We start from the raw sequence: 26,886 nt of genomic DNA, 5'->3' as shown, positions 1-26,886 counted from the left end.
GCACCTATATCTGTCTGCTGAGGTGATTTAAGTCCCCTGAGGAGTTTGGGGCTCTTTCTGCACTCTCTCCCCACTGTTCCCCCCAGCACCCTGGATACACATTCACCCCCCGTGCAGGGACGGCAGGTGACTCCTCAGCGAGGAAGGGCTGTGCTGTGACGTCAGGATAGGCAGGAAATGACTCCCAACAGGAACTTCCCAAGAAGACATCCCACACAGATGTCTCCTACACACCACCAGCAGAGTCTCTGCACCGAGCCGTGCTCGCTCTGAGGAGATGAAGGAACAACCACACTCCTCCCTGCCCAAAAAAGAGACACAGACACGCACGTCCTGCCAGCCCTGCCCCAGGCCATGGTGTGCAGTGCTTCTCCTGCGTGCTGCACAGTGCAACAGAAGGACGTCACCTCGCGTGGCTTCAGACTGTGTCCGGTGACATTCTGGGGTGGGAGGCTGTGGGGGCTGTTGGCTCTGCTCTAAATAGCCTCCACGGGCTCTAGGCTGTAGCTGAACTGCACTTTCCTTGGCAACTTCCCCTTTGGCTTGAAACAATGCAGGACTGGAGTGGGCTTACAGCAGGGGCATTCAGGGAGATGCTAAAGTATCAAGTTTTGACCACCCATGGAGTAACTCCTGCAGGGATTGACTCTTATCTGGTCCCAAAGAGCTCTTTGGGATGGACCATCAGGATTTCACCCTCTGGGCTTCACTCAGCTGTGGCTGTTGTCCTGCCTTATGAAGCCAAGTGTTTGTATGAGTTGCAGCTGGTGGCAGGGAGTTTCCCAAGTTAGGCTTGGACCAAAAGGCTACTGGAGTCAACAGATTGGACATCATCCTTTGAATATCAGCAAAACCCTTTGGGGTTCGTTGGGGGGTTTTGTGGTGTGTTTTGTTTTGACTGTTTTCTCTCTCTTGAGAAAGCTGCAGGGAGACAGTTTCAGAAATTCACATTTTCTGTCTTGATGCTTGTTTGAGGGATCTGGGGTGACTCGGGGGCAAGTTCCCCATCTAGATCTTATGATTCCACCGAATCTGCAGCTTTTACTGAGCCAAAAGAGTAAACAGCGCCCCAGACCTGCTGGATTTAAATGCTGCAGCTGAGATAATCCCATGCAATGCTGATGGGGTTCCCTAAGGCCTGAAACAGGTGAGCTTTTTCTACATAAAGAGCAAACAAAATCCCTGTAGTGCTCAAAGACTGGGGCTGGATGCTGGTTGTGGTTCCTCCCTTCAATCCAGATTTGCTCCAATTCTGTTTTCCAGGTAAGTGTGTGGCAACAGCTTGTGTGATTCACCTTAGAGTGAAAATTGTGGGGTTTTATTCCCCTGCTTTGCCTTGTTAAGTCAGAGCAGATCTCAAATGTTTGAGTAATCCTTAGGTGTTTTCTTGGTGATCAGAATTTCTCCTCTCAGTACAGAGTTTCTCTCTCTTCAGGAAATTATTGTGTGTATTAAAAGTTGCTTTCCACAGCATGGGCATCAAACCCAGCCCATGAAAAGCCTGGGAAAATGAAGCCTTGTGGATTTTTGTCACCCTGAGAGCTGAGCTGGTTGTTGCCACAGTCACAGTGGTTCTGCTTTGGGTAGAAAAGGAAAGGTCTGCTTGTTGCCTGTGTGGCCACTCTCTGCAGCGGGGTGGGATCTTTGGAGCTTTGTGGATGCCAATGCCAGAAGGCAGCAACAAAACACTGTTTAAAAGCCCTGGGTTTGGAAAGGTTGGCTTTTGGGGAAGGAACAAATGGGTAATGGCTGCCATGGCCAGAGACGCCTCGGTATCACAAGCCGCTGTCTTTAGCTGGTGGCTTATCAATCATCAGCGTTCCCTGACACCCTGGTTTGGACTCCCAGTTTTACCAGTATCACAGAATCATAGAATGGTTTGGGTTGGAAGGGACCTCAAGAGCAAGTCCCTCAAGAAGAAGAGGAGCAAGAAGAGGGGCTTCTTGGGAAAGCTGTGCTCGTTTGGCTCATCCTCTTTGCCTGAGGGCCTTTCTTCTTCCTCCAGAGGGTTCCAATTATAGATGCTCAGCAAGATGCCTAAACGGCCATCAGTCAGAGCTGTCCTCTGCTTCTTCTACAACATGGTTGCTCTCCCTTTCCTCCTGCCCTTTGCTGGTTCCTTGACCTGCAGAGCTCTGGGAGCTGCTGTTGCTGAAGTGACAAAGCAAGACTCCAGAGACCAGCAGATGAAGAACAGGTCTCTGCGGGTGATCACAGTGCTTCTGGTGATTTTGGCTGTTGGCTTTTACCCCCTGCAGAGCTGCAGCATCACTGGCATGACTGTGAAGTTCTGTGTCTTGCAGGCACTTGCACTAAGCAGGAGTTGCCTATGACGTCAGCTGGGCGTTCGCCACAGCAAACACCTGTCTGGATCCCCTGATTGATGTGTTTGCTAATGAGAAGTTTAAGAGGAGCTTTGCTGACTCCTTTTGCAAATGCTGGGGCACCAAGTGAGTGTGAAAGGGCTGGGGGCCATCCCAGGCCTTCCCAGGGGGATGCTGTGGAGGAGCTGCTGAAGATTCAGATGCCAAGCTTCCTCCTCCTGTTCTGTCCCAAGCTCTCAGAGCTACTGGTAGCAGTGTTGCTGGAGTTTTGGGGTTTCTCTGTGTGCCTTAAGCATTATTAAGGAGTTGTTCCTGTGGGCAGGACCTCCCTGGTCTGTAAGGAACCTCCAACCAGGTGCTGCTCTTGCAGGGTGGCTGGATCTCCCAAACAAGGGCTTCTTTACACCGCTGGAGTGGCCGAACCTTGTTGGGCACAAGGGAGAAGTGAGGGGAGAATTTATACCTCAAGTCATGAAGCACAGGGAAGCCCAGTGGAAACTGCCCTGGCCTCCTGGGCCATTGATATTTCGTGGTTTCTCTTGTCCAGCAGCAGCTGGGGCGGTGCGAGCGCGGAGCTGAGGGGTGTGTGGGTCTGAGTCCAGCACCCCAGCACAGGGCAGGACAACCCACATCAAGGCACCCGGTTGTCCCTTGGCCACCCAGGAGTTGGCAGGTCCCCAGCCCTGAAGACAACCCCAACCTGAGCGTGGTTGTGGTGGGACCAGATGTGCTTTTACCCAGGTGGAAGTAAAAGGTGGCCAATGTTGGGACAAGGTGTCTTTCTAGTTCAGGGTACAGCTTAGAAGCTCAGAGTTTAGTTTGTAGTCTTTGCTGTAAACTTACTCCACAAACATGACACAGAACCCATGTTTTGCTTCTCCATCTCTCAGACCAGTCTGCATTGTCCTTCCCTTTTCTGCCTTGCCCATTTCCATAGGGAAACCTCCAGTTACAGGTAGAAGCTGTGATTGTATTTCAGCAAAGCAAGACACAGAGATCTTGGTTTTGTCTGGGATTTCTGGAGAACACTAAAATAAGGGCTGCTATTAGGACAACAGGGAGAAAGTCCTCATGTCCTAAGAGGAGCTGGGCTGTAGTTGGGAGTTTCATTAAGGTTTTGGGTCCCGGTGCTCCAGTTTGGGTTTGGGTATGTTGATGTTGGATCTGTCTCCATGCCTACCTCTGCAAACACAGCCTGTGCTGGCAGGTTTCCTTCAGGCAGGTGTGGTGGGTGCTGTATTCATGCCCATGAGGAGGGGTGCAGCACCTTTCCCCAGCACCCATCATGTTGACAGCAGGAGGGTGACTATTTGGGAGGTTTCCAGTGCAGTTGTAGGGTGGTTTGCAGGGACCTGCTCCAGTGGAACCCAACAAATCAGGTGTTTATCCTAGAAACCAGTATCAAGGGCAGGGTAGAACTGACTGAGAGACTCATTTGCTTACTTGGCCTCTCTCTACTAATTAATTCTTTGACTAATCCCCACCTGCCTGTCTCACTGGGGGTTGCTGAGAAGCTTAATTGAATTGGTATCTGTAATGCACCTTGCTAGCTCAGAGGAAAGGTATTGTTCCTGCAGTTAGTAACACTCTCCTTGGATAAATCCAGTTGCAAAAGCCCAGCAGGCTCCAGAGCCCAGCCTCACACGGGCACGTGGGAGGCAGCGACCAGCAGCCTGGCTCCAGGCCCTTCCGTGGAGGAGGAAACACTTCTGTGTTGGTGATTTGGTGCACAAATAAGGGGACCTGGAAATGTGGTTGTCCCTGTCCCCAGCCACAGCGTCTGTGAAAAGAGGAGACCTCGTATTTCAAAACCCAGGCGAGCAAGTGCTGGGGAGGGATGGGGGCAGAGTAAATCCCTTTTTCTTCCACCAGGGAGCATAAGTCCAGTGGGTCTGATGAGAAACGCTTCTCCAGGTCAGCATTCACCCTTCTGTTCTCAGCCAGCTGCCCGTTAGTGAGTCACTCGGGACAAAGGGCTTCCAAACCCGCCGGTGCTCAGGCAAGTACAAATACAGCAGATGTTCAGGAAGGAAAAGGGATCTGCAGTCCTGCACGTGACCACACCTCATCCTACAGCTTAAAACCCAAAACCTGCCCAGAGCACCACCACAAGCACTAGTATCTCTTCTTGGTTTGAGCTTTTACTGTTTAGTAACTCCAGTAAAGTCATCCCATTCCAGATGTGGAGATACTTTAGGGATTATGGTCCCTGTGGGGTCACTTGCTATGAGGAACATGGTTTTAAATGTTTAATAATTTAACATGGGATTTTTTTAATGCCCTTCTGAGATGAACTCAGGTGTAGGACTATACCATTACTTGGTAAAATCTGGATTATCACTGCTTGATAGCTGCATCCTTACTGGATCTGGCCCCCAGGCCTGAAGGAGCAAGACAGCTCACTTGCACGGGATGCTGAAGATCTGGCTCACAAGGGAAAGACAGTCAGAATCTAACTGTGAGCAGAGATGAAGGTACTGCTGGCTTCAGATGGTTGACCTCTGCAACTTTCAGGTATCTGGATCTTGAAAACATCTTTTTCAGCTTGGTTTAGACTGATGTTGGTTTCCCCCAGTCCCAAGCTCTGGATGTTGTATTGAGGGACATGGTTTAGTGGGAGCTAGTAGTAATAGGTGAATGGTTGGACTGGATGATCTTTTAGGTCTTTTCCAACCTTGATAATTCTGTGATTCTGTGATTCCAAAGCACAGCCAAGGGCAGAGATTGAAAAATGTGGATCAACTACCTCTCCATAGCTGGGCAGAGGGGGATAGGGAAGCCTGAGCCCAGCAGGAACATTACAGGCTGTGGCCAGCAACCAACACCCATCTCCTACATGTGGAAGTCCCTGCCCCAGGCTGACCAATCCTTCCCCCAAGGAGGTGGATGATCATTGCCCATTCCAGACAGACCCATGTATGTGAGCACCACAGAGGCTGCTGACCGTCTCATAGGGTCCCCATGTGAGAAACTTCTGTCAAAAGTGCACACGAACTGCTTGTGATTTCCAATAATATTCCTTAGAAAGATTTTTTTTGAGTCAGGGAAAAGCCATCACATCCTCACTCATGGCAGAGCTGTAATGGGACAGCCTGTAAAGGGCTCAGTTATTGGCTGAGATCTTGTGGATGGGGGTGACCAAAGGAACAGGATTTATAATCTTATTTCTGGTCTCCTAAATCCTCTTGACTGTTTAGAGCATGGTTGGTGGTGGTGCTGTGATGGACCTCAACTGGGCTCGGGCTGGGAGCCCACTGTGGTACAGCTGTGGGAGCACGTGTGGTGCTGTTTCAGTGACTCGAGTCCTTGCACACACAAGTGAGAAATAGGAAAATAAACAAAAGTCTGAACTGAGCATCACAGATGGTTTTCTGTAGAGTGTGATCATCTTCTGGAAAAGCCCTGGTGAACCCAGGCACAGAAATCCATCATGGTACCAAGTCCCTCTGTATGGTCTGGCAAGCTGGAGGTCCTGGTCCCATGCTGATGCGCCAGGTTTTATTTTAGATTCTGGTATTTAAGCTCACCAAGGAGCACAGCAGAGCTGGTGGTGTGGGAGAGAAGCTTGTTCAGAGATGATAAACCATGGGAATGTCTTGTAGCACAGGCAGGTAGTACCTTTCCATGATTCAGCCAGGTTCAACCTTTGGATTAAGCCAGTGGTTTCTTCCCCGGTGACACCAAACCCCAAACCACGTGTCAGGTTGTGCAAAGTACAACAGCACCAGACAGTCTTACACCGCTGGTGCTTTGTGTTGAGGTTGGAATCGTATGGTACTGCAGCTCACAGCACACATGGGAGCACAAACAGGTCCTACCCCAGAAACTGGAGAGCCCAACCTCAATGCTTCATCAGAAAGCTGCCCCTTTGGGTGCAGACACTTCATTCTGCAATTCCCTGCCTTCCCCACACCCCTTCCTTCCCTGAGGGAAGTATCAGCCTATTTGCATATTGAACAAGATGCTGGACAATGAGCTACTGAGAGGTTTTATCATGACGTCAGAGCCCTGATGAGCATTTCCAGTGGTCACCCATGGGAGGAAGGAATCCCTGAGGTTGGTTGGCTGCTGACGTATGGCTGGGGAAAGCCCTCAGCTTAACCCTGCTGCCACGGCTGAGGATCTGTGTCATCCATTGCATTAGGATGCTGGCAATGCTGGCCCATGCCTCTTTGCCCAGCAGGAATGATGGCCACTTCCCCACAGTTTTAGCTGTTGACTGGCAAGTATGCTTCCTGTTTATGAAATGATAAAACCCAACCACAGCCTGGATGAACAAGCCATGGCAAAGCCCAGCTCATTCTCTCTGAAGGCAGTCACTGGATGCTGCCTTGACTGGCTGCTGCTCTGAAAGCTTTCTTCTTCCATGGAGTGGTTAAGGTGGGGAGGGACCTCTGGAAGCCATCTGGTCCAAACACACTGCTCAAGCAAGGTCACCCTGAGATGGGCCACGTCCAGGGGGCTTTTGAGCATCACAAAAGATGGATAATCCACAACCTCACTGGGAAACCTGTGACAGGACTCTGCCACCCTCACTGCAAATGAAGTGTTCAGGTGGCACCTCTTGTCATTACAATTATGTCCCTTGACTGTTGTATCATTGGGAACCCCTGAGAAGAGCCTAGACCCAGGCTCTCTGCACCCTCCTGGAGCTGCTTCTAGACACCCATGGGCCTTCTCTCCTCCAAGCCAAACAGCCCCAGCTCCCTCAGCCTCTCCTCAAAGATCAGCTGCTGCAGGCCTGTCTCCATGTGTCACCCTTGTGCTCTCTCGGGTATGTGCACGTCTCTCCTGTCCTGGGCAGCCTGGCACAGGAACACGGAGCCCAGAACATGGTGCTCTGGGTGTGGCTTCACTACTGCTGAATCACTTGGAGCATCACCTCCCTTGACCTACTGGCAACACTTTGTCTAACACAGCCCAGGCTGCCTGTAGCCCTCTTCCCTCTAAGGGCACAGTGGTGGCTGATACAATCTCCCTGTTACCTCTGTCCTCCAGATCCCTTCTGCCAAGCTGCTTTCCAGCCCTGTGGCTCCCACTATATGTTGGTGTTTGGTGTTTTTCCTCCCAGGGACAGGACTTTGCACTTGTTCAATTTCACAGGGTTCCTGTCAGCCCTTTTCAGCACCCTGTCCATGTCCCTCGGGATGACATCAGGACCCTCTGGTGCATCAGCCACTTCTCCCACTTTGGTACCATCAGTAGTAATTGCTGAGTACACTCTGCCCCATCAGCCAGATCATTAGCAGAGATCATCCCTGGGTGTGTTTAACAGATGGGTAGATGAGGTGCTCAAGGATATGGTTTAGCACAGGACAGGAACGGTTGGACTTGATGATCTTAAAGGTCTTTTCCAACCTTGTGATTCTGTGATCTCGAGCAGGACTGTCCCCAGGATTCAGTGAATGTATTTTTTTATTATTTTTTTTTTTAACCAAAAATGGTGCCTGGAACATTCAAAGGCCCCTTTTCACACAAATCCCTCTTGCAAACATTGACTCTGCGTGACCTGCTGTCAGCATCCAGAGGTGCTGGCATGCTCAAGAGTCCTCTCACCACAACAGGACCTTTTAAAGCTCAGTTTGTTTTTGTTCAAAGCAGGAAAAACCACCACGAAGCTCCTGGTTTGCAGGTCACAAGGGATGTGGCATTTCAGGTTCCAGCCTCTGGCTCCCTGGAAGTCACCCTTGCTGACCCACCTGTGGGTTTGTCCCTAAGGCCACTTCCCAGGTGTTCTCAGCACCGATACAAGTGTGGAAATGCAGCTCATTCCCCCCATTGTTTCAAAGCTTAGGGATTTGGTGCCTGAGCTCTTGGGGTTCGAGCTGCTGGATGAGCTGTTGGGGCTGGATGAGCAGGGGCTGAGGTGGATTTGCAAACTGGCTGAATGACTTGGCCCAAAAGGGTGGTGATTAGAGATATGAGTTGGAGGCCAGTGCCCAGATGTGTACCCCAGGGGTCAACCCCAGGAATCCTGGGGACAGTCCTGCTCGAGATCACAGAATCACAAGGTTGGAAAAGCTCTTTAAGACCATCGAGTCCAACTGTTCCTGTCCTGTGCTGACCCATATCCCTGAGCATCTCATCTACCCATCTGTTAAACACACCCGGGGTGGGGACTCAGCCCCCTCCCTGGGCAGCCTGTGCCACAGCCCCACAACTCTTTCAGGGAAGAACTTTTCCCTCACATCTGAGCTGACCCTGCCCTGACGCAGCTTGAGCCCATTGCCCCTTGTCCCATCTCCTGTCCCCTGGCTGAAGAGACCATCGCCCACCTCTCTGCACACTCCTGGCAGGGCAGTGGAGGTGGTGATAAGGTCTCCCCTCAGCCTCCTCTTCTCCAGGCTGAACACCCCCAGCTCCCTCAGCCACTCCTCACAGGATTTGCCCTCCATTTCTTTGCTCTGTTGCCATACAGAGCTGTGCCCTGTGAACCTGCCTGGGTGCAGGTTGGGGCTGGCGTGTGCCCAGCCCCCAGTGTGGTCATCAGCGGGGAGCAGCATCGCCCCGGCCTGCACCGAGCACACCACGGCTGGGCCCTGCCACTGGCCTCCCCGGCACCTCGCTGCCCCAAGGCAGGTACCAAGCTTCCCAAGCCCAGCTAGGAGGGATCCATGCCAGCCACCCTCATGAGACCAGCACGCAGGAGCCTGAGGAATGGCCCTCCTGTGCAGCAGCACATCTCTGCCCCGTGACATGATGGCGCCCCAGGGCTTCCCTGCACAGGCCCTGGGGCACCTTCATGTCACAGGGCAGAGATGTGCTGCTTCTTGTGTGCACCCAGAAGAAGCTGAGGGCACCCCTTGCTGCAACCTGATCCCTGCTCATGGCTGGAGAACACACAGGCTGTGCCTGTGGAAGGGGATGGCAGAGGCCCAAGGGCAGCCATGTTTGTACTGCAGGGAGTCACTTGTCTGCCTAAGAAGAAAGTAACAGAGATGTATGTTTGCATCCACACCAAGGAGGTAGGTGGGAGTGAAGGCCAGGCGGGTGCAGGGCAGCTCCTGGGGCTCTGTTTAGTCCTGGCTGTGTTGGGGACCTCGCCCTGGCTGGGGAGAATCCAGCTCAGAGGAGGAGAGGTGTGAAACCCCAGCACCTCCTCCAGCCTCATCCTTCCATGCCTCAACTTCCCTCCTCCCTGCCTTCACCTGCTAAAGGTTGTCCCCACCCTGAGGATGGAGAGCTGGAGGAAGGTTTCTCCATCTTCTTAGGAAAACTTCAGGGTTGAGGATCCTGGTCCCACCCCAGGCCATTCCTCATCCCAAGGGCTGTGTCAGCCTGCTGGGGAATGTGTGGGTGTGGGATGCAGGGTGATCATCCCCTGCAGCTGGAGGCAGGAGGTGTAATAAGCCCCAGGGGAGGGACCAGCCTTGGCAGCATCTTGGGTTGGTCAGGGTTGTGGAATTCTTGCTGTGAGCACCAGGTAAGGGCCAAATATGGTGGTGTTTTGGGAGGAGCTGGGTGGTGTGGGGAAGGTGACAGGGTACTTGTGGGACAGCTGGGGTTCAGTCAGCAGTACCCCGTGGGACTAACACTGTCCCCCAGGTCTGGTGTGGGTGTCCCAGCACTGGCTCTAGGTGGTGGCTGAGCTCCACAGGGCCACCCAGCCCATCCTGCAGTGAGGTGCTGGTCCCTGGCCTCCAGCCTCCCCTATTTTTCTAGGTTTGCTCCTAGGTGGAGGCTGTTGAGACTGTCAGGGATGAAGACAGGATGGCACCAAGAGGAAGATCCCTATCCAGGGCTCACTTTCCCCTGTTGGTCTCCCAGGATTTGGGGCACCCTGGCAGTGGTCTCCTCTAAACCTGTGAGGTACAGGTTTCTGCCCTGCCTGGTTGGGGTGGGTGGTGCAAACCCCTCTGTGGGTGATGATGGGGCCATGAGCCTCCCCTGGCTCTGAATGGGCACCCCTGGGGGGTCCTGTGAGCAGACACAGGGCTGTGGGTGCTGCTCTGGACTGGGGCCCATCATGTTTTGGTGTTGGGGAGGGGGGTAGACCCCCAAGGGGTAAGGATGATTCTGCCACTGTGGGATGGGGAAGTTCCTCTTCCTCAAGCTGCCTGTCTCCTGCATTCACCCCTCTGGGCCACCCTCTTCTTCCTCCTGCCTGTCCCCTGGGAGGCTGAAGCAGGTGTGGATCTACACGTGGGGCTGCCCTCAGTCTGTGCAGGGGACCCTCTGCACCCCCAAGGGCTGCCCTCCCTCCCTCCCACCACCCAGCCCAGTCGCCCCACCCAGGGCAACCGGGGCACATCGTTACTTTGACCTGAGTAATCAAGGAGCTGTGCCCTTCCCACCCTGCCACAGGTAAGTCCAGAGGTGGGGGATGCTGTGTCACTGTCCCCACACCAAGAGGGACATGGCTCTGCTGGCTGGAGTCAGGGGACAGGGCTGATCCCCACTGAGCTGCTGCCCGGGGGATCCCACATACCCGTGTTGTAGTTACATCTTCCCAGAGCTCGGTCACACGCTGGGATGGGGCTGTGGTTTTCCCACTCCTGGTGGGGGGTTCAGCCCAGGGCACTTGCCTAAAGTGGGAGGGGGGAAAGGCTGGGCCTGGGGTGCCTTCCCCACCCACTGTCTCGGGGCCGGATCCTGCACTGACACCATCCTGCTCCCCAGAGGCTGTCGGTCCCTGGGCGGCCGGAGCCACTTAAAAATAGTGCCAGATAACAAACCACTGTGGCTCCTGGGGCAGCTGGCTGCTGCTGATTGTGCTGCCAGCAGCATCTGGCCACCCAGCTCCATCAGCACCCTGCCTCGATTTCCCTCTCTGTGCAAAGCTGCCTTGTGCAGGGAGGAGTCCAGTGGCTGCAGGGACACAGCAACCCCCTCCTGCTCTTGCTCATTAGTCCTGCTCTGCCTGTGTTACCCATGGAAACAGAAGCAGCTGAAGTTCATCTCTGGAAGCAAGGCTTCAAAGGGGTGTAAGGGAGGGGGGGATGTGTAAAAAACCTCCCCCTGTTTATTTTTGCCTCCCTTTGCTGGGCTGTGGGCATGGTACCGAGTCACTGTCATTCCCAGGCAGTGCTGGTGGTGCCAGGGCTCATGTGCCAGCTCTGAAGGAGCACCCCTGCTGGGTGGCTCCCTGGGCATCACTGAAGTGTCCTGAGCTGCTGTGCTGGGAGTAAAATGGGGATGGGGAGGAATCCTGCGTGTCTGTGATGCTGTTTGGGCCAGGAACCTCACTCTCCAGTCCCCAGGCCTCCCAGTGACCCCAGGACCTGTGCCTGCTGCAGGGACAGGCTACTGCTGTTCCCCAGCTGAGCACAGAGGAGATGCTGTTGGTGAGAAGTGGTGCTTTGCTTGGCTGTGCTGTTTCTCTCCTTGCCCTCTGGTCACTGCCCCTGCCCAACCTTCCCCAGCTCCTCGGCCAGCCTTTGGCCCTGGGCAGGACCTTCTGTTGCCCATCCAGCAAGTGCTGGGAAGAAAACCAGTACAGAGCAAAGCCTTCTACTTGAACTGGGGAGGTGCCTCTCAGCAGGCTTCCCCCATGGGCAGTAAAATCTCTTGTGTTTGAAGCTGCTTTAATATCTCCATTAATTCTCCTCCACAGCGTGGAAAACCAGGAATTGTTTCCCTGAAGGGAGGGAGAGAGGGATGGATGGATGGATGGATGGATGGATGGATGGATGGATGGATGGATGGATGGATGATTCCCAGGCAGGAGATGGGGGGCTGTATCACCTGGGAGAGGTTCCCAAGATTTGGGCAGTGGGAAAAGGGGTGTTTCAGCCTCAGTAGTGTTTGGAGTGGGGGTTAGTGTTGGGGACACAGGATGAGTACCTGAGTGGGATGATAACTCTGGGGTGGCTGTTGTAGGCGACCAAACTTGCATCAGCTTCATCACTGCCAAAAGGGGATGAAGCTGATGGATGGGGATGCTCTGCTGGCAAACAAAAGTAATTCCTTTTAAATCCATTTCCTTGCAAAATGGGTAAAATGAGTCCAAAATAAGTGCTTAGTGGGGCTTCTTCCCCAGACATGGGAGTGCCTAGGGTTGGCAGGTTTGCCTTAAGCCCATGCTGAAGCCTCCCTGAAGAGGCTTCTGGTTTTATCCTTGTAGGATAAGGAATGAGTTACAGATCCAGCTGGTTCAAACTGAACTACACAAGAAAGATGTGGAACTGTTGGAGAGGGTTCAGAAGAGGCCACGAGATGATCACAGGCCTGGAGCATCTCCCCTATGAAGAGAGGCTGAGGGAGCTGGGCTGGTTCAGCCTGGAGAAGAGAAGGCTGTGGGGGGACCTCATTGCAGCCTTCCAGTCCCTGAAGGGAGCAGAGGAACAGGAAGGGAATCAGCTTGTTAAAGGGTAGACAATGGCAGGACAAGGAAGGAAGGAAGGTTTAAATTGGATATTAGGGGGAAGTTCTCTACAGAGAGAGTGGTGAGGGGCTGGAACAGGCTGCCCAGAGAGGGGGTAGATGCCCCATCCCTGGGGGTGTTCAAGGCCAGGTTGGATGGGGCCCTGGGCATCCTTGTGTAGCTCCATGCCTGGAGGTTGGTGTCCCTGCCTGTGGCAGGGGGGTTGGAGCTCTGTGATCCTTGGGGTCCCTTCCAACCCAGACCAGTCTGGGATTCTATGATTCTATGAAGTGTTCAGGGACACCCGGCTGTGTCACCCCAGGTTGACTCCAAGTCATCTTTTCCCTGGATTTTCCTTTTGTTTGTGCAAAAGGCTGCAATAAGCTGCCAGTGAAGGGGGCAATGCTGTTGTCCCCAAATATCTGCCTCAGCCACTACACAGCACCACTGCAAGGCAGCTTTAGCCTGTGTATCTAAGGCCAAATCCTTCAAGCTGTAAGAATTGCCCTGAAAATGTTTAATTTTATTAACTTTTCTTTTCTTTTCAAAGTTCCAGTTCCTGAAAGTATGTGATTGCAAGGAGACAACATCCCTTCTGCAGGGAAAAAGTTCCAGTTTGGGGTAAGCACTGAGAAAAACAAAAACCACCACCCAAGAGCCTCCTCCTGTTTTCTTTGGGGGAAAAAACCCCCTCGTGACTCCAGCAAACGCAGTCACGCTTGTTTGGATGCCTGGGTTGGTATGGGGGGGGCTTGATGTGAGCAGGAGGGAAGTGAAAAAGCTTTGTGTTTGTGTAAGGCTGCAAAATGGGGTTGCCAAACAGGATATAGGCTGGGAAACCAGCTGGGCGAGGAGGCTGCTGCAAGCCAGCCCCTGTCCCACTTGGGTGCACCGTTTGCTGGTGCTTCTGATCCTCATCAGTTAATAAATTTGGGGGGTCGCTGCTGATTTAGGGGCTGTGCTCAGTGCTTTGCTGCTGTGGGGGTGCTGATGCGTGCTGAGATGAAGTTTTGCTCAAATCAGTGCTGTGGGTCAAAAATCCCCTGGCTTTGTGCCCCAGGAGGCTGGCTGGAGCCCAGGGAGGGATTTCACAACGGGATCCTGAGCCCTGTCCCCAAAGCAAAGAGCTCTTCCGAGCTGGGAGCTGGGAAGCTCCCTGCAGAGAGGGCTCCAGGCTGCACCGTGGGGAGCTCTGACCTGCCATTCCTTCCTCTAAAGAGATGAGAAGGGGCTTCCTCCATGAGTCACATCTTTTTGGGTCTCTCAGCAGAGGTCACAGGGAAATTGGTCCCTCTTGATGGCCAAGGAGCCCTCGGGTGCCCATTCCCCAGCGCTGGGGCAGCCCTGGTGTGCAGGCCCTGCAGACAGCTTTCCCCATCCTGCTCTGGGCTGTGGCTGCCAGGGGAAGGCTCAGGTGAAACATAACCCAGCTGCTCATTTATCTAACAGGTTCTGTGTTCCTACCAGCACCCACCTGCCCTGTGCTGCTTCTCCTGCACCAGCAAGGTGCTGATTGCAACTGCTGGGCAGGAGATGGGCCCCTCTGGCTCTGGCTTCCTGAGGCTGTGAGTGTCCCGTGTGCACCCCTGTTTCCCCCAATTTCTTTTCCTACGGGCTGAAATGCACAGAGGATGGAAAAGCAAGTTCAAACTAAAACATTGGAGGGGTGGGGGGAACTGCTTGGGGTTTGTAGCTGGTTTTACTCTGTCTGTGGGCTGGAGGAACAGGGATGGTCAGGGCCCATCTGAGGATGCAGCCCCTGCTCTGTGAGGCCTTTCTGCTGCCTGCTGAGAGCAGCCTTACCCTCACAAATGCACACACAGCCCTGAAACTGAAAACAACTTCCAGAAGAGCTCATAAGAGCTTCCTGCAAACAGCCCTTAATGGACTGTCTGTGCTGGGGGGAGCTGGGGCCTTTCCTGGCACTCACAGCAGACCTGCCAGGCTGGAGGGGAATCACTGGCTTCACAACTGGGTTTCTCTGTGACCTTGAGCAAGCTCCTCGCTCCTCAAAGGCAGTGGGTGTTGCAAGGTGTTATCACCCTGTTGCAGAGAGGAGCCCTCACTTCCCGCAGCAGCTGGGAGGTGTGAGTGTGGGAGGGTGTCCTCCCAAACCCGCTGAGCCAGGAGCTGCCAAAACCAGCCCAGGGTGGCACACTGGGGAAGGGGCCAAGCTTCAGCACCTTGGCACTGAGCTGCCCCAGGGTGATGCTCCCACTGTGAAGGCAGAGGGGCAGCAATGCTTCGCCCTGGACCCACTTGTGTGCATGTGGATGCTGAAGGACAGCAGGGACCTGCATCAAATCCCTCCTCACCTGGTTCAGAGCAGGGTTTGAAGCCTCCACCATGCCCAGGGAGAGCCCATGCTGTGGGCTTCCCCTGCCTGGCCCCGGCTGGCTCTGGATCTGGAGTCACTGGGAGGGTTGAAGCCTTCCCAGGGGGATAGAGGAGGAAAATCATGGTTTGGGGACTCCCAGGTTTCCCTTGGGGTTGGAGCGAGCGGTGTGCTGGCTGGGCTCTGCTGCCCTTGCATGTGGGGGCAGTGGGTGGGATGGGGCTGGGCAGGAGGGTCCCAGTTTTACAGGAGGGGCACGGGTTGGCACAGGCACTTTGGGGACAACCAAAGTACTGTTTGAGTCCAGGCTGTGGGCTGCCCAGGCATGTTTTAGTATGACAGGCTTAAGGAATTATGTGTACAGAAGAAGGTACAGTGCTGCTGGGATGAAGGGGAAGTGGTCTGGGTGCCGGCATCTAGACATCAGGAGATTCACTGTTGCTTAAATGTGTTTTCCCTGTAAAGGGAAACTGTCAGTTCAGCTGTTTCATAGGAAAAATGTAAAAGTGAGCATGTATTTGGGACAGGGAAGTGTCAGCACACCCCACGCCCTGAGCCCAGTGCTGGGTGGTCTCTGCCAAACCCTTCAGCAGTTATCTGAGCCGCCTTGGATCCTGCCCCATCCCAGCCAGTTACTGAGGACCCCCTGGGCTCTGCACGCCCACCCACCTTCCTGGTGTTCCCTCACATTCCCCTGGCTGGAGAAAACAGCCTCTTCCCCAGCGCTGCTCGTGGGAAAATCCCCACCTGCTCCCCCAGCCCCTCTAATCCCTTTATGGTGTTTGTGCTGGTTCCCTGTGCAGACCCTGCTCTTTGCCTTCCCTCTAATCCCCCCAGCAGACCCTTGGGCAGCAGGCAAACCTCCATGGGGTGTTCCACCTGGGAGAGGAAATGCTCCTGCCTGGGGCTCCAGGAGATGCTTTTGGGGTTTGACCAGTGGCACAGGAGGAGAGAGGTGACACCCCTTCGGTTCTGAGCTTCACCATGAATCCTAGAGGATAATTTAGAGTAAAAACCAAACTCTCCATCCCAAAACCTTGGCATTACCCTGTGCACGGGGTGATCCCTCCTGGGCAGGGATGGGGAGGGATCTAACAACCACAGCTGGGGGGCTCCCAAGCCCCTGCTCTGCTGCAGCAGCACACTGAGCTGGGCTGGAGGTGTTAAAAGTCACCTCGGGAGGTAAATTAGTTTGTGTTTAACCCCTTCCTGGTAACACAGTCACATTCCTGGGGCCCTTCAGCCTGGAAAATTTGCAAAGGCTTTTATTATCGTTCCAGCAAAGGCTTCGTGTGTCTTGGCGAGGCTGGAAGGCGCTGGGGCTGATAAAGCCTCAAAGTCAGAGAGATAAAACCTGAAAGCACTTAGGCCTTGGTCAGGGCTCCCCAGGAGAGCTCTCTGGGAACCACTGGCTGCAGCTCGATGGCTGTCACACCCCCCCAAAAATAAACAGTGCTGGGAAAGGGACTGGCCCCACTGCATCTGGCAGCATGCAGCTGTCAGAGATCCCTGTGGCAACCGGGATGGCATCCCAACTGCTGCCACAGAGGTGATGGTTGGTCTGTGCTGTCTCAAGGAATCAGGTTCTCTTCCTGCTGTCCTTATCTCTACAGACCCCTCTGTGCCGCGCTGCAGCTCCAGCAGTCCTCAGCAAAGTCCCCTGGGGAGGTAATCCATGACCTTTTACTGCTGCAAGGACATTCCCTGCTCCCCTCCTGCCTCCAGCTCCCCCGGATCCTGACCTTGGGCAGTCGCTGACCCCCGAGCCGGGTGCCTTGTGGTGGTTAATATTTACTGTACCTGGCGCGGAGGGGAGCGAGCTGGACCCCGCTGATTGCGGCGAGCGCGGGCTTGCTCGGGGGGAACACATCCTTCAAGAGGTTCAGGGATCCAGATGTGAGTCCTGTTTGGGGTAGCACAGTGTAGGAATGGCTGGGATTAGACTGGGGTGAGGGAGGGCTTGATCCCAAGAGAGAATAAAGAAGCAGGTGGCCAGCACGGAGCGGCAGGAATACTTCCTCCTGCTTACTAAAGCCCCTTTTGACATGATGTGATTGGGCATCCACTGCCCATCTGGGGAGTTGCCTCGTTTGTGGTGTTTGGGCAGGGATGGGACCCTGGCAACGTGCCCTCAGGCAGGTGTTGTCCCCGCTGCCCCCCCAACAGCCCTAAACCCTTGGTGTTTGCCCTCCTGGGGGCTGGGTGGGCTTTGACCAGGCAGGGGATTATCCATGTTTATTCTGTCTGCCCTGTTGTTGGGGGGTTTTGGTGCTCAGGGGTTCCAGCCATCCGAAGAGGAGCTCTGCTCCCCTGGCCAGTTGCTGGGGAGCGTTAGCACAGCCCAAATTTGGTTTGGTTCCTCAGTGGGTTTGAGGCCTCTCGTGCTCTGGGGTCTTTCTGCACAACTGGGCACGTCCTGAGGGAAGCCGGGGCCTTCCCTGGGAATGAAATGAGGCTCCCCCCGCATCCATCTGACATGAGTCTTGGCCAGACCTTCACATCTCACATGGAAATGCTGTTGCTGGTCCTGCTGTCTATCACAAAGGACTCAACCCATCATGCTCCAGACAGGTGGCTCACCTCTCCCTGGGTTGGGTTTGTGATGCTTCCTAAGGGATGTGGGTCCATCTCTGTCCATCCTGCTCATCTTGAAAATTCAGCATCAGCCCCGAGGCTGGTCCCATGTGTTCCAGCTCCCCAAGCTGGAGGGGGACAGGCACATGGGGGCCAAGGGAGCTGGCAGAGCCGCTGCCACATCCTTTGCTCACGCTGGCTCGGCCCCGTGTTGCAACGCCTCCAGGAAACGCTGCTGCTGGGTTGCACACCCTGGGGTACGTTTCCTCCTGCCCTGCTGCCCCGCTCGGGATGATTTCCAAACAGGAATGAGGAAACGCTGAGCTTTGCAACAACATTCGTGGATGTGTCCCTAAAATACCCCAAAGGAGGAGGAGGAGGAGGTGGCTGCTTTGGATCTGCACCCCGGTTTCAGCTAGAGGAGACCCTGCACATCACCCAGCCAGCGTTAAAGACAGGTGACAGCGTGGAGATCGGTGTGGCTCTGCCACTGCTGCTCTGGGGAACCTTGGGCACATCCCTGGGTACCAACCTCCTCTGCTTGGTGTCTGTGGGCGGTGGGGCAGGTGACGTCTGGCCTGGCCACAGCCTGCTGCCACTGATGTCACCGCTCAGGGCCCAAAATGGCTAATGAGGTTTTGTTTCTCGCTCTGCCAATCTCATTTCCTGGTTCTTGTGCAATCGCAGACGCCTTCGGGTTTCTTCCCGGTTGTTTATCTGCCTGCAGGACCAAAACAGAGCGGAGTGTTCAGGGTTTGTGCCTGGGAGGGGGTGTGGTGGGGGGGTTGGGGGAGCAGTTTGTGGGTCCGTGCCTGGCAAGGGGGTCTTGGAGGGAGGGAGGGGCACAAATGATGGTTTGTTTAGCTGTCCCAGTGCAGATACTCGATTGTTTTGCAGAAAAACATTCCTGGGGGTGACTCAGGCAGATGCAGGCATGAGTCTGCCGTGAGGACTGGGGGGAATTACCAAAATCCCAAACTGCTTTCGGAGCCTGGTCACACTTTAAAGCCTTTCCTCCTCTCCTAACATGGAAAAAACTGCTTAAAAACAGAGGCTGGGGAATCAGGGTGTGCTCACCTGGCTGGCTTTGCTGGGGGGATATTTGAAATCCTGCCCTCCTCCCAGAAAAAAATACCTGAGTGTTGGAGGTAACACCCGGGGCCCCATCAGCCTGTTTGTGCTGTGGCTGCGCTCACGCCCGGTTCTGCACTGGCACCTTTGGGATCTGTCCCCTCTGACAAATGGGAAACCTGTGACACCCTATCCAGGGAAAACAGAGGAGGCAGCAGCCCGTTTAATTAATCTAATTGAGATTTGGGTTCGGCTCAGGAGCTGGAAGTTGCTGCTGGATGGCAATGACCTCCTGGAGCCCGCACCTCTTGGCTTGGTTGTTGGGCTGACTGTAAATTGCATCAGAGCTGCTGCTGCCCAGGGATGGGTTTGGGCTTTAAAGGTACTTGAAATGTAGAAGCTGGTTCTTCAGCTCAGTGACCTGAAGATGCAAGGGGCTGATCTCAGGGGGTGATTTCCAAGGGTTCCTGGCAGGTCTCAGCATTGTGTCCTCAGGGCACCGACAGCAGAGAGGCCACCACAGCCCAGCAGCTGCAAGGGACTCGAGCTGGGTGGACAGGAGCTGTCCCTGGGGTGCCCTGAGCAGGGCAGAGGTGGCGTTAGGGCTGCCAGGGATCTGGTTGCCCCATCCCTAGGGGTCTGGTTGCCTCCATTCCCTGGGATCTGGTCACCCCTGTCCCCAGGGATCTGGTCGCCCTAGGGCCAGCCAGATGCCCCCACCCCTTCCCAGGAGTGGCACCTCTGCAGGGCACGGTCCCAGCGAGGTTTTTGGGGTGCTGGGGGAGGGAGGATCACACCACGCCAGCCTCACCAGCTCTGCACTCCACATCCCAAAGCAGGGCTGGGGGGTGAAACACCTGCTCGCAGGTAAGAGGACAACCCTCCAAAACCAAAGTGCCAGCGGGGGGTGAGGAGAGGGGGGGATGACACACACACACGTGGCAGGAGGTGGGGAACAGTATTTTTTAGGAGTAATTCTGGCCGGATTCAGTAAATACCGAGTTACTGGGCAGACGAGGTGTTATCTATCAATAAAGCGACGTGTTAACTACACGGCAGCCGCTGGGTTTAATCAGTGCGGCGTTAATGAGAGAGGCAAGTGAAACGAAACGTTTCTGGCCGGGGCCCCGGGGGCGGGGCCGCCTCCGCCCCGCCTCCCCGCGCCACTGGCCGCGGGCGCGTATAAAGCGCGGCGGGAGCGGCCGCGGGCAGCGCTGGGGCCGGTGAGTGGCGGGGCCGCGGGTTCGAGTCCTGCTGGGGACGGGGAGGAGCTGCCTGTGTGGCACGGGGTGGGAGGGGGCGTCTCGCTTCGGGGGCAGAGGGTTGTTTGGAAAATAAAGCGGGGGGGAAGGGGCTGGGGGTGATGCCGTGCTCACCGGCGTGCCCTCGCAGGGCCGTCGCCATGTCGGTGTCACACAGCTCGAGGCTGAACAAGCTGGTGCGGGAGCAGTACGTGAGGCTGCCCCAGGACGGGCTGGTGCAGGTCACCTACGTCTGGATCGATGGCAGCGGTGAGGGCGTGCGCTGCAAGACCAGGACCCTCGACAAGGAGCCCAAGAGCATCGAAGGTAACGCAGCTCCAGGTGGTGGAGAGCCCTGAGCATTGCCAGGGAGAAGTTGTGGGGTGCTCTGGGTGCTGGGAGTTGGCGCTTGCTCTCCCTGGTTGTGTGGCACCTGTGATAGCTGCTGCTGCAGTTGTCCTGTGGGGTTGTGTCAAGTGGCAGAGTAAATATCCGTCCCGCGTCGCTGCGGTTTCCTTAATCCATAATCTCTGTCATTAGGGCTGGGTGGGAAGGGGAGGATGAGGTCCTCGCCCCTTTCCACCAGGCAGACAGGCATAGAGATATGTTGGCATCTGGATGGGGTTTGGCAGGGGGAGGTGAAGTGGCTGGGGCTGATCCTGCCTGTGCCCTGATGGTGCTGGGGAGGGTGAACGCGCTGATGCTCAGGGAGCATGGCTGGGCTCTGGGGGTGTGCAAGAAACCCTTTGTGGCCCTCGTCCTGTGGCACTTGGTACCCTCTGGGTGCTCCATCCTGGGCCTAAGCCACCAGCACTTGGCACGATCCGTATGAGATACCTTTTCTCAATCCTGTTCCCCACTTGTCCCCTTCCTGCCTCACAGATGTCCCTGAGTGGAATTTCGATGGCTCCAGCACAGCGCAGGCAGAGGGCTCCAACAGCGACATGTTCCTGGTGCCTGTCCGCATGTTCAGGGACCCTTTTTGCCTGGACCCCAACAAGCTGGTGCTCTGTGAAGTGCTGAAGTACAACAGGAAACCCGCAGGTGAGCCCCCCACAGTGTGCACCCCTCAGCTCCTGAAGGTCACCCCCTTATTACTGTGGGTGCTGTCCCTTCCTGGGGCCACGCACTCCGGACCAGTGGCACTGGGGAGCAGCTCAGCACCGAGCACTTGGCCCGAGGCTCCCAAATTCAGGCGGTGGTGGAGGTGTTTGTTTGTTTGCAGGAGCCTTCTTGAGTTGCACGGGGTGAGGAGCCGAGCAGGGAGATGTGGGGTTCGTGGCGCTCGCCAGCTCGAGCGTGCCGAAGGCGTCACCCGGTTTCTGAGCCCGAGCACACCCAGCCCCTGGGGCTGCAGGGTTACAGAGGGAGCAGGAAGCAGACTGGGTTTTAATTCACTGGGTTCATGGCTGTTCTTTTTGTTGATGGGCAGCAGCTGTCACCCAGGGAAAAGGTGCTGGGGCGGTGGGGGTTGGCTCAGATGACCTTTTGCAAGTGGCCCTGGAACACGGCGGTGCTCTCTGTCTTATCACTGTGGGCAGAGAAGTCTGCAGTCCCGCTGTCTGTCCCGTCCGTCTGATAAAGCCCCAGACGGAGCAGGGGGAGCTGGTTTGCAGGGCCGTGCCGGGGGCTCCCGGAGGAGCTGTTTGCCGGCAAACGACCGGTTATTTGCCAGTAAAGCAGGGCCACATCCCCGCTGGGTGCGTGGGGGGAGGGAGATGGCATCTGCAGGGTGATGCACACGTCGGCCTGGGAGAGCAGAGGCTGCGGGCAGCGATGGGGAAAGATGGGGCCGGTTCCTCTTCAAACAGCGTCATGACTTTCAGCCGCGGGGGAAGCGTCCTGGCTGAGATTCCTGCCCGGCAGCTCCTCTGCTGGAGCAATTTCTACTGAGAGGCCCTGGCCCTGGAGCTCCTGGGGCTGGAGCTCAGCCCAGAGCCTGCCGGTGAGAGGAGTTGTACCCCCCAGCTCTTCCCAGCGTGGGTCTCTCTGCACCTTAAGGGCTGTGTGGGCTCCAGGGCAAGGGGAAACTGCCTTCTCCCATCAGTGCAAGGGAGATGTCACTGCTCCTCTGTGGCCCCATGCCCTGGGCTTTGTCGTGGGTTCTCTGGGATCTTTTATTGCACCTTGAAGGCAGAACCTGCTGCCTGTCCCTGTGAGAGCAGTGAGAGCAGTCCTGCTGGTTCAGTCCAGCTCTCCCATTGCTTGCACGTTGTCCTGTGTCAGGAGGCTCCTTTGATACCTGCACCTTCCTGGCAAAGCCCCGGTTGCTCTGAGCACTCCCACAAACCATGAAAGGCTCAGGGCCAGCCAGCCTGGACACTGACCAAGAGTAGGAGTAAGATAAGAATAATTAAGCTAAGGCTGGTAGAAAGGATGGGGGTGAGCGAGTGATGGGAGAAGTATAATTCCTGTCCCCAGGTCTGCCAGACATCCGTAGGACAGGGCTGGGGTATGGCTCCTGGCGTCTCTGTGTGTGAGAGGAGGATGTCCATGGACCATTGGCAGTTTTGGGAGTAGGCTAATTAAACCCTTTGGCCTGTTCCTGTGTCAGTGGAGCAGCTTTGTGAGGATGAAACCATTGAGCAGAGAGGGTTGGAGGCCAGGGGGATCTGCTCGCTTGTCTCCTTAAGGCTTCTGTGGGAAGCGCTTGGCAGTGGTGGAGTCTGGACCTCTGGGTGGGATGGAGCGGAGCGTGGTGGGTGGCATCCCATGGCACTGGTCTAACCAGGACCTCTCTGCTCCCAGAGACCAACCTGAGGCACACGTGCAAGAAAGTCATGGACTTGGTTAAGGACAGCCACCCCTGGTTCGGGATGGAGCAGGAGTACACGCTGCTGGGCATCAACGGCCACCCCTACGGCTGGCCCGACAACGGCTTCCCTGGCCCGCAGGGTAAGTGCTTCCTCCCTGCCACAGCCCAGCTGTGACCCTCACCTCCCACCCAGCTGTCCCTCAGCTGCAGACACCCCATCCCTGACCTTGAGCACACCTTCCCCATCGTGCTGACACTGGGCAGGAGCCAGAATGAGGTCAGGAGCAGTTTGGGGAGAGCGCCGGGCGCCCGCAGCTCACGTGAGCCAGCCGGCAGTGCCACTCCCGCCAGGCCCGGCTGCGCAAACAGCTCGGCTGCACGACTTGTTTGGCAAGGGCTGGAGAACTGAGCTGGAAAAACCTCCTCCCCATGGCTGTCCGGGAAAGGTCCGGCCCGTCAGGCAGTGGCGAGTGAGCCCCAGTGCCTCAGCTGCCTCCTGGGAGAGGGCCAGGGGCTTCCCAGCTTGACTCAGTCAGCCTTCTGCGGGGACCAGCTGCTTTCAACATCTCCCTTCCCCCAGGCAGGAAGAAGATCTGCGTCTGACCTGCTCGAATGAGGAAGCACCCTGTAAAACCACTGCCAGTTTAATTTTCTAGCCACGAACAATGTCGGCTGTTGTCAGAACAATCTCGGACGCTTGACGTGCTCCGAGGGTCAGCAAGGTGCCGTGGGGCAGACCAAGCCAAGCTCACCTTATCTCCTGGCCACCTCCCAGTTGATGCATTTCAAGTCCTGTTTAACTGCCTAGATAAGGCTGAGGTTGCACAGAGGAATTGCTCAGGCTGCTGGTTCCTGGAGTAGGGGTTGGTGGCTCCTTGCACCACCGCAGAGAGCAGCACCATTTAAATCCCACAGATCTCTGCCAGATGATGGATTGTACCCAGGAGCGGTGGGGTGACGCAGCAGTGCTGTTGCTTCCAAAAGCTTTACTTGGGTGGTGACTCCTTTTTTCCTTTTCAGGCCCCTACTACTGCGGGGTTGGAGCAGATAAGGTGTACGGACGTGACATCGTGGAGTCCCACTACAAGGCATGTCTGTACGCAGGGGTGAAGATCTGTGGCACCAACGCAGAGGTGATGCCTTCCCAGGTTTGTGTGGACGGCCCCGCGCAGCCCCTGTTCCCAGGGATGGATACGAGTTAGCATGAGGCTGGACTAGCTCAGCAACTCCCAGTTCTTACAGGATGCTGAATCCAGTGACTCCCCACATCGGCTTTGTCTAGATGGGAGCACTGTTTGGGAAGAAAACATGCACATTTGGGTTTCTTCTCACTCCCTCCAGCATGCAGGTCCCCACTTTTTGGGGCAGGCAAGTGAAATTGCAGCTGAGCTGAATGGCAGGCGAGCTCCTTGCACAGCTCAGCCTGAGCTCCGGCAGCCTGTGTGGAGCTGGGTGCTCCCTGCATGGAGCAGGGATGCAGGAAACAGTGTGAGCCAGGATGGGCTGCAGGAGCAGCATTGGGTCTCTGTGTCCTGCTCCTCCACCCCAGAAACCGGGAAGCTCAGGTGGGACCTGGCCTTGGGGGAGCAGTCAGGGAGGATTTGGGTTTATTTAGGAGTTAGCTGGAGGGAGTCCCTGATTGCAAGAGGTGGGTGGCCAGACTGACCGACGGCTGTTTGGCCCCGCAGCTGCGAATCGCTGACTCTCCTGCTGCTGATGTGGCGGCGATAAGCAGGGGCCTTATCTCCGGGGTAGCTGAGGCAGGACTTTTAATGACCCTGCTGTTTGCCCTGGCTTTTTCAGGGTCCTTCTTGGCTGCTTTCTGCATCCTGGGCTGGGTCTCAGCCAGGCTGTGCCAGCAGCCGTTAATTCATCACCCACTGCTTAGTCACCGTGGGTGGCGCAACCCCAACTCCGGATGGGGAGGGATCAGCCCCTGGAAGGACTAACAGGCTCCTCTGTGGTCCCGTGCCCTGCTTGCATGTGGGATGGGGGATCCAGCACCATCCTTGAAGGCAGATGGGGTGCTTGGTTACCTCCATTTTGATTACACACACAAGCAATATGCTCTGCTTAGTCATGAGCTGTTTATTCCCATTTTATTTGCATGCCAAAGCTGTCCTCTTGCTTAACTCCATGCTCCTCACCCCCACTGCTGATTCTCCAGAGATAAAGCTCAGTTGTACCCCAGGCTAGCAGCCCTCTTTGGGGTGGGGTGGCAGGGATGTGGTGGCTGGGAAGGTAGAACCTGCCCATCCTCACCTTTGCCTCCACTTGCCCCTTCCAGTGGGAATTCCAGGTGGGCCCATGTGAAGGCATCGAGATGGGTGATCACCTCTGGATGGCTCGGTTCATCCTCCACCGTGTCTGTGAGGACTTTGGGGTTGTGGCTACTCTGGACCCCAAACCGATGACCGGCAACTGGAACGGCGCCGGGTGTCACACCAACTACAGCACTGAGGAGATGCGGAGAGAAGGGGGTCTTAAGTGAGTCTTGGGGAGGATCCCTGGGATGTACCTGGGAGGTTTGGGGTGCCCTTGGCTGTGTGGCAGCTCCCCATAGCACGTGTGTCTCCGTACCGGGGTGGCTGCACCGGGCAGGGCTGTGGCTGGCCCAGCCCATTTTATTTTAAAAGCAGCTGGTCATATGAGGGTGTCCCCATCCCTGCACAGGAGGGGAGAGGGGTGCCAGCCTTCCTGGCCATGGGTTAGGGTTAGGGACCTACTGACATGCTCAACCCTGTTCTCCTCTCCCACAGACACATCGAAGCCGCCATCGAGAAGCTGAGCAAGCGCCACGACTACCACATCTGCGTCTACGACCCGCGGGGCGGCAGGGACAACTCCCGGCGCCTCACTGGCCACCACGAGACCTCCAACATCTTTGAGTTCTCCGCCGGCGTGGCCAACCGGGGCGCCAGCATCCGCATCCCGCGCCAGGTTGGCCAAGACGGCTACGGCTACTTTGAGGATCGGCGTCCGGCAGCCAACTGCGACCCCTACGCCGTCACCGAGGCCATCATGAGGACAACGGTGCTCAACGAGACCGGGGTGGAGACCAAGGACTATGCTGACCATTGAAGCTGCAGGGTGGGTGGAGGTTTTCGTTTCTACACTAGCTTCCCACGTGGGATCCGTGCCCGTGTGGTGTCCTCAGCTGCAAGCTCAGACTCTGTAGGAACCTCGCTTCTGGTTGTGTGAAACTCGCCTTAGAAATATGTATATTTTATAGTAGGAGGGAGGGGCCCAACTTATTTTCTCAACAACTTTTGTCTCTGGTTCCTGGGTTTAAGTTGTACGTGGGGAGTTGTTTTTTTTTTAAAAAAAAAAAACCCTGGATTGACCTTTTTTTCTGTTGGACTTTACACTGTGATGTACATAGAGCCCTGTGGGGAAGCTGCAGCCGCTGCTGTTTGCACCTGGGGAGGGCGGGTGCTTTTTATTCCATATCTCTGTTGCAAAGAAATGATAATAAATCATTGTCCTGGCTGCACAGCAGTGGGGTTATGCTGCAGCAGGTGCATTTCTCTGTAGTTCCTGGAGCTCTGGGGAAGATTTAATTTGGGTCTTGCCGGTGGGTTGCAGCCACTGAGCAAGCTGCACCAGGCAGGAGGAGTGGAGATGCTGGAGGATCCTTGGGGCAGGTGCCTGGAGCTGCCTTGCCCATTTGCTGGTGGCTGAAAGCCATCTCCCTCCATCGTGATCCCCTGAAAGGCAAACAGAGCGACGCAGCCCGAGCAAACAGTGGCCGGGGCAGCAGCTGGCGGGCGTTTACACAGGGCGTGATCGCTGAGTCAGCGAATCCGGCCCAGCGCTGGGCACGGCCAGCAACAGCCACCTCCTCTGGGGACACCTCTGGGTGAGGGAGGGGAGCCTGGGGCCACCCTGCTGCCGCACCCCAGGGCAGCACCCCACTCCTTGGGTTGGAGCCTCTGTCCAAGTGGGGGGTGATGGGTTTTATCCATGGAGCAGAGCCCCAGGTAGGGCATTGCCAGGTAGATGGGGTGTCACCAGCGTCTCTAACAGCCAGACCCTTGGGGTCCCTCGGTGCTGCGACTCCGGGAAGGATTCTGAAGCCAGCAGAGGGGACAGCTCCCTAGTCCCAGGGACACTGAACTGGCAGGTCAGGTCCCTGGGACAGACCTGCAGGATACGACTGTGCTGCCATCACCAAGGAAGAGGGTTACCTGGAGGTGAGTGGTACCAGTAGCATGAACACCCCAGGAACATCATCCCCACTCCAGTGCACTAATGGGGATTTTGGCACTGGTTTTACCTCTGTC

The 26,886-nt window shown here is 55.8% G+C and overlaps 1 protein-coding gene across 1 annotated transcript; it reads left to right on the top strand.

Annotated features, from left to right (window-relative positions):
* Positions 1-19,997: 19,997 nt before the first annotated feature.
* Positions 19,998-26,098, top strand: LOC311198645 (glutamine synthetase). The gene is made up of 6 exons (XM_084272631.1): positions 19,998-20,175; positions 20,731-20,892; positions 22,597-22,743; positions 23,624-23,751; positions 24,891-25,090; positions 25,363-26,098. The coding sequence occupies exons 1-6, from the start codon at positions 20,010-20,012 to the stop codon at positions 25,682-25,684; spliced, it is 1,125 nt and encodes a 374-aa protein (XP_084128757.1). The 5' UTR covers positions 19,998-20,009; the 3' UTR covers positions 25,685-26,098.
* Positions 26,099-26,886: the final 788 nt, after the last annotated feature.

This window comes from Gallinula chloropus (genome assembly GCF_964237585.1).
Source record: "Gallinula chloropus genome assembly, chromosome: 18".
Classification (NCBI taxonomy): Eukaryota; Metazoa; Chordata; class Aves; order Gruiformes; family Rallidae; genus Gallinula; species Gallinula chloropus.
This window is presented reverse-complemented; position numbering and strand designations above follow the sequence as displayed.

Coding starts and splice junctions, on each gene's coding strand:
- LOC311198645 (XM_084272631.1), top strand. CDS start 20,010: ATGTCGGTGTCACACAGCTCGAGGCTGAACAAGCTGGTGCGGGAGCAG. Junction 20,176..20,730: donor GGAGCCCAAGAGCATCGAAG/GTAACGCAGCTC, acceptor CCTGCCTCACAG/ATGTCCCTGAGTGGAATTTC. Junction 25,091..25,362: donor CGGAGAGAAGGGGGTCTTAA/GTGAGTCTTGGG, acceptor CCTCTCCCACAG/ACACATCGAAGCCGCCATCG.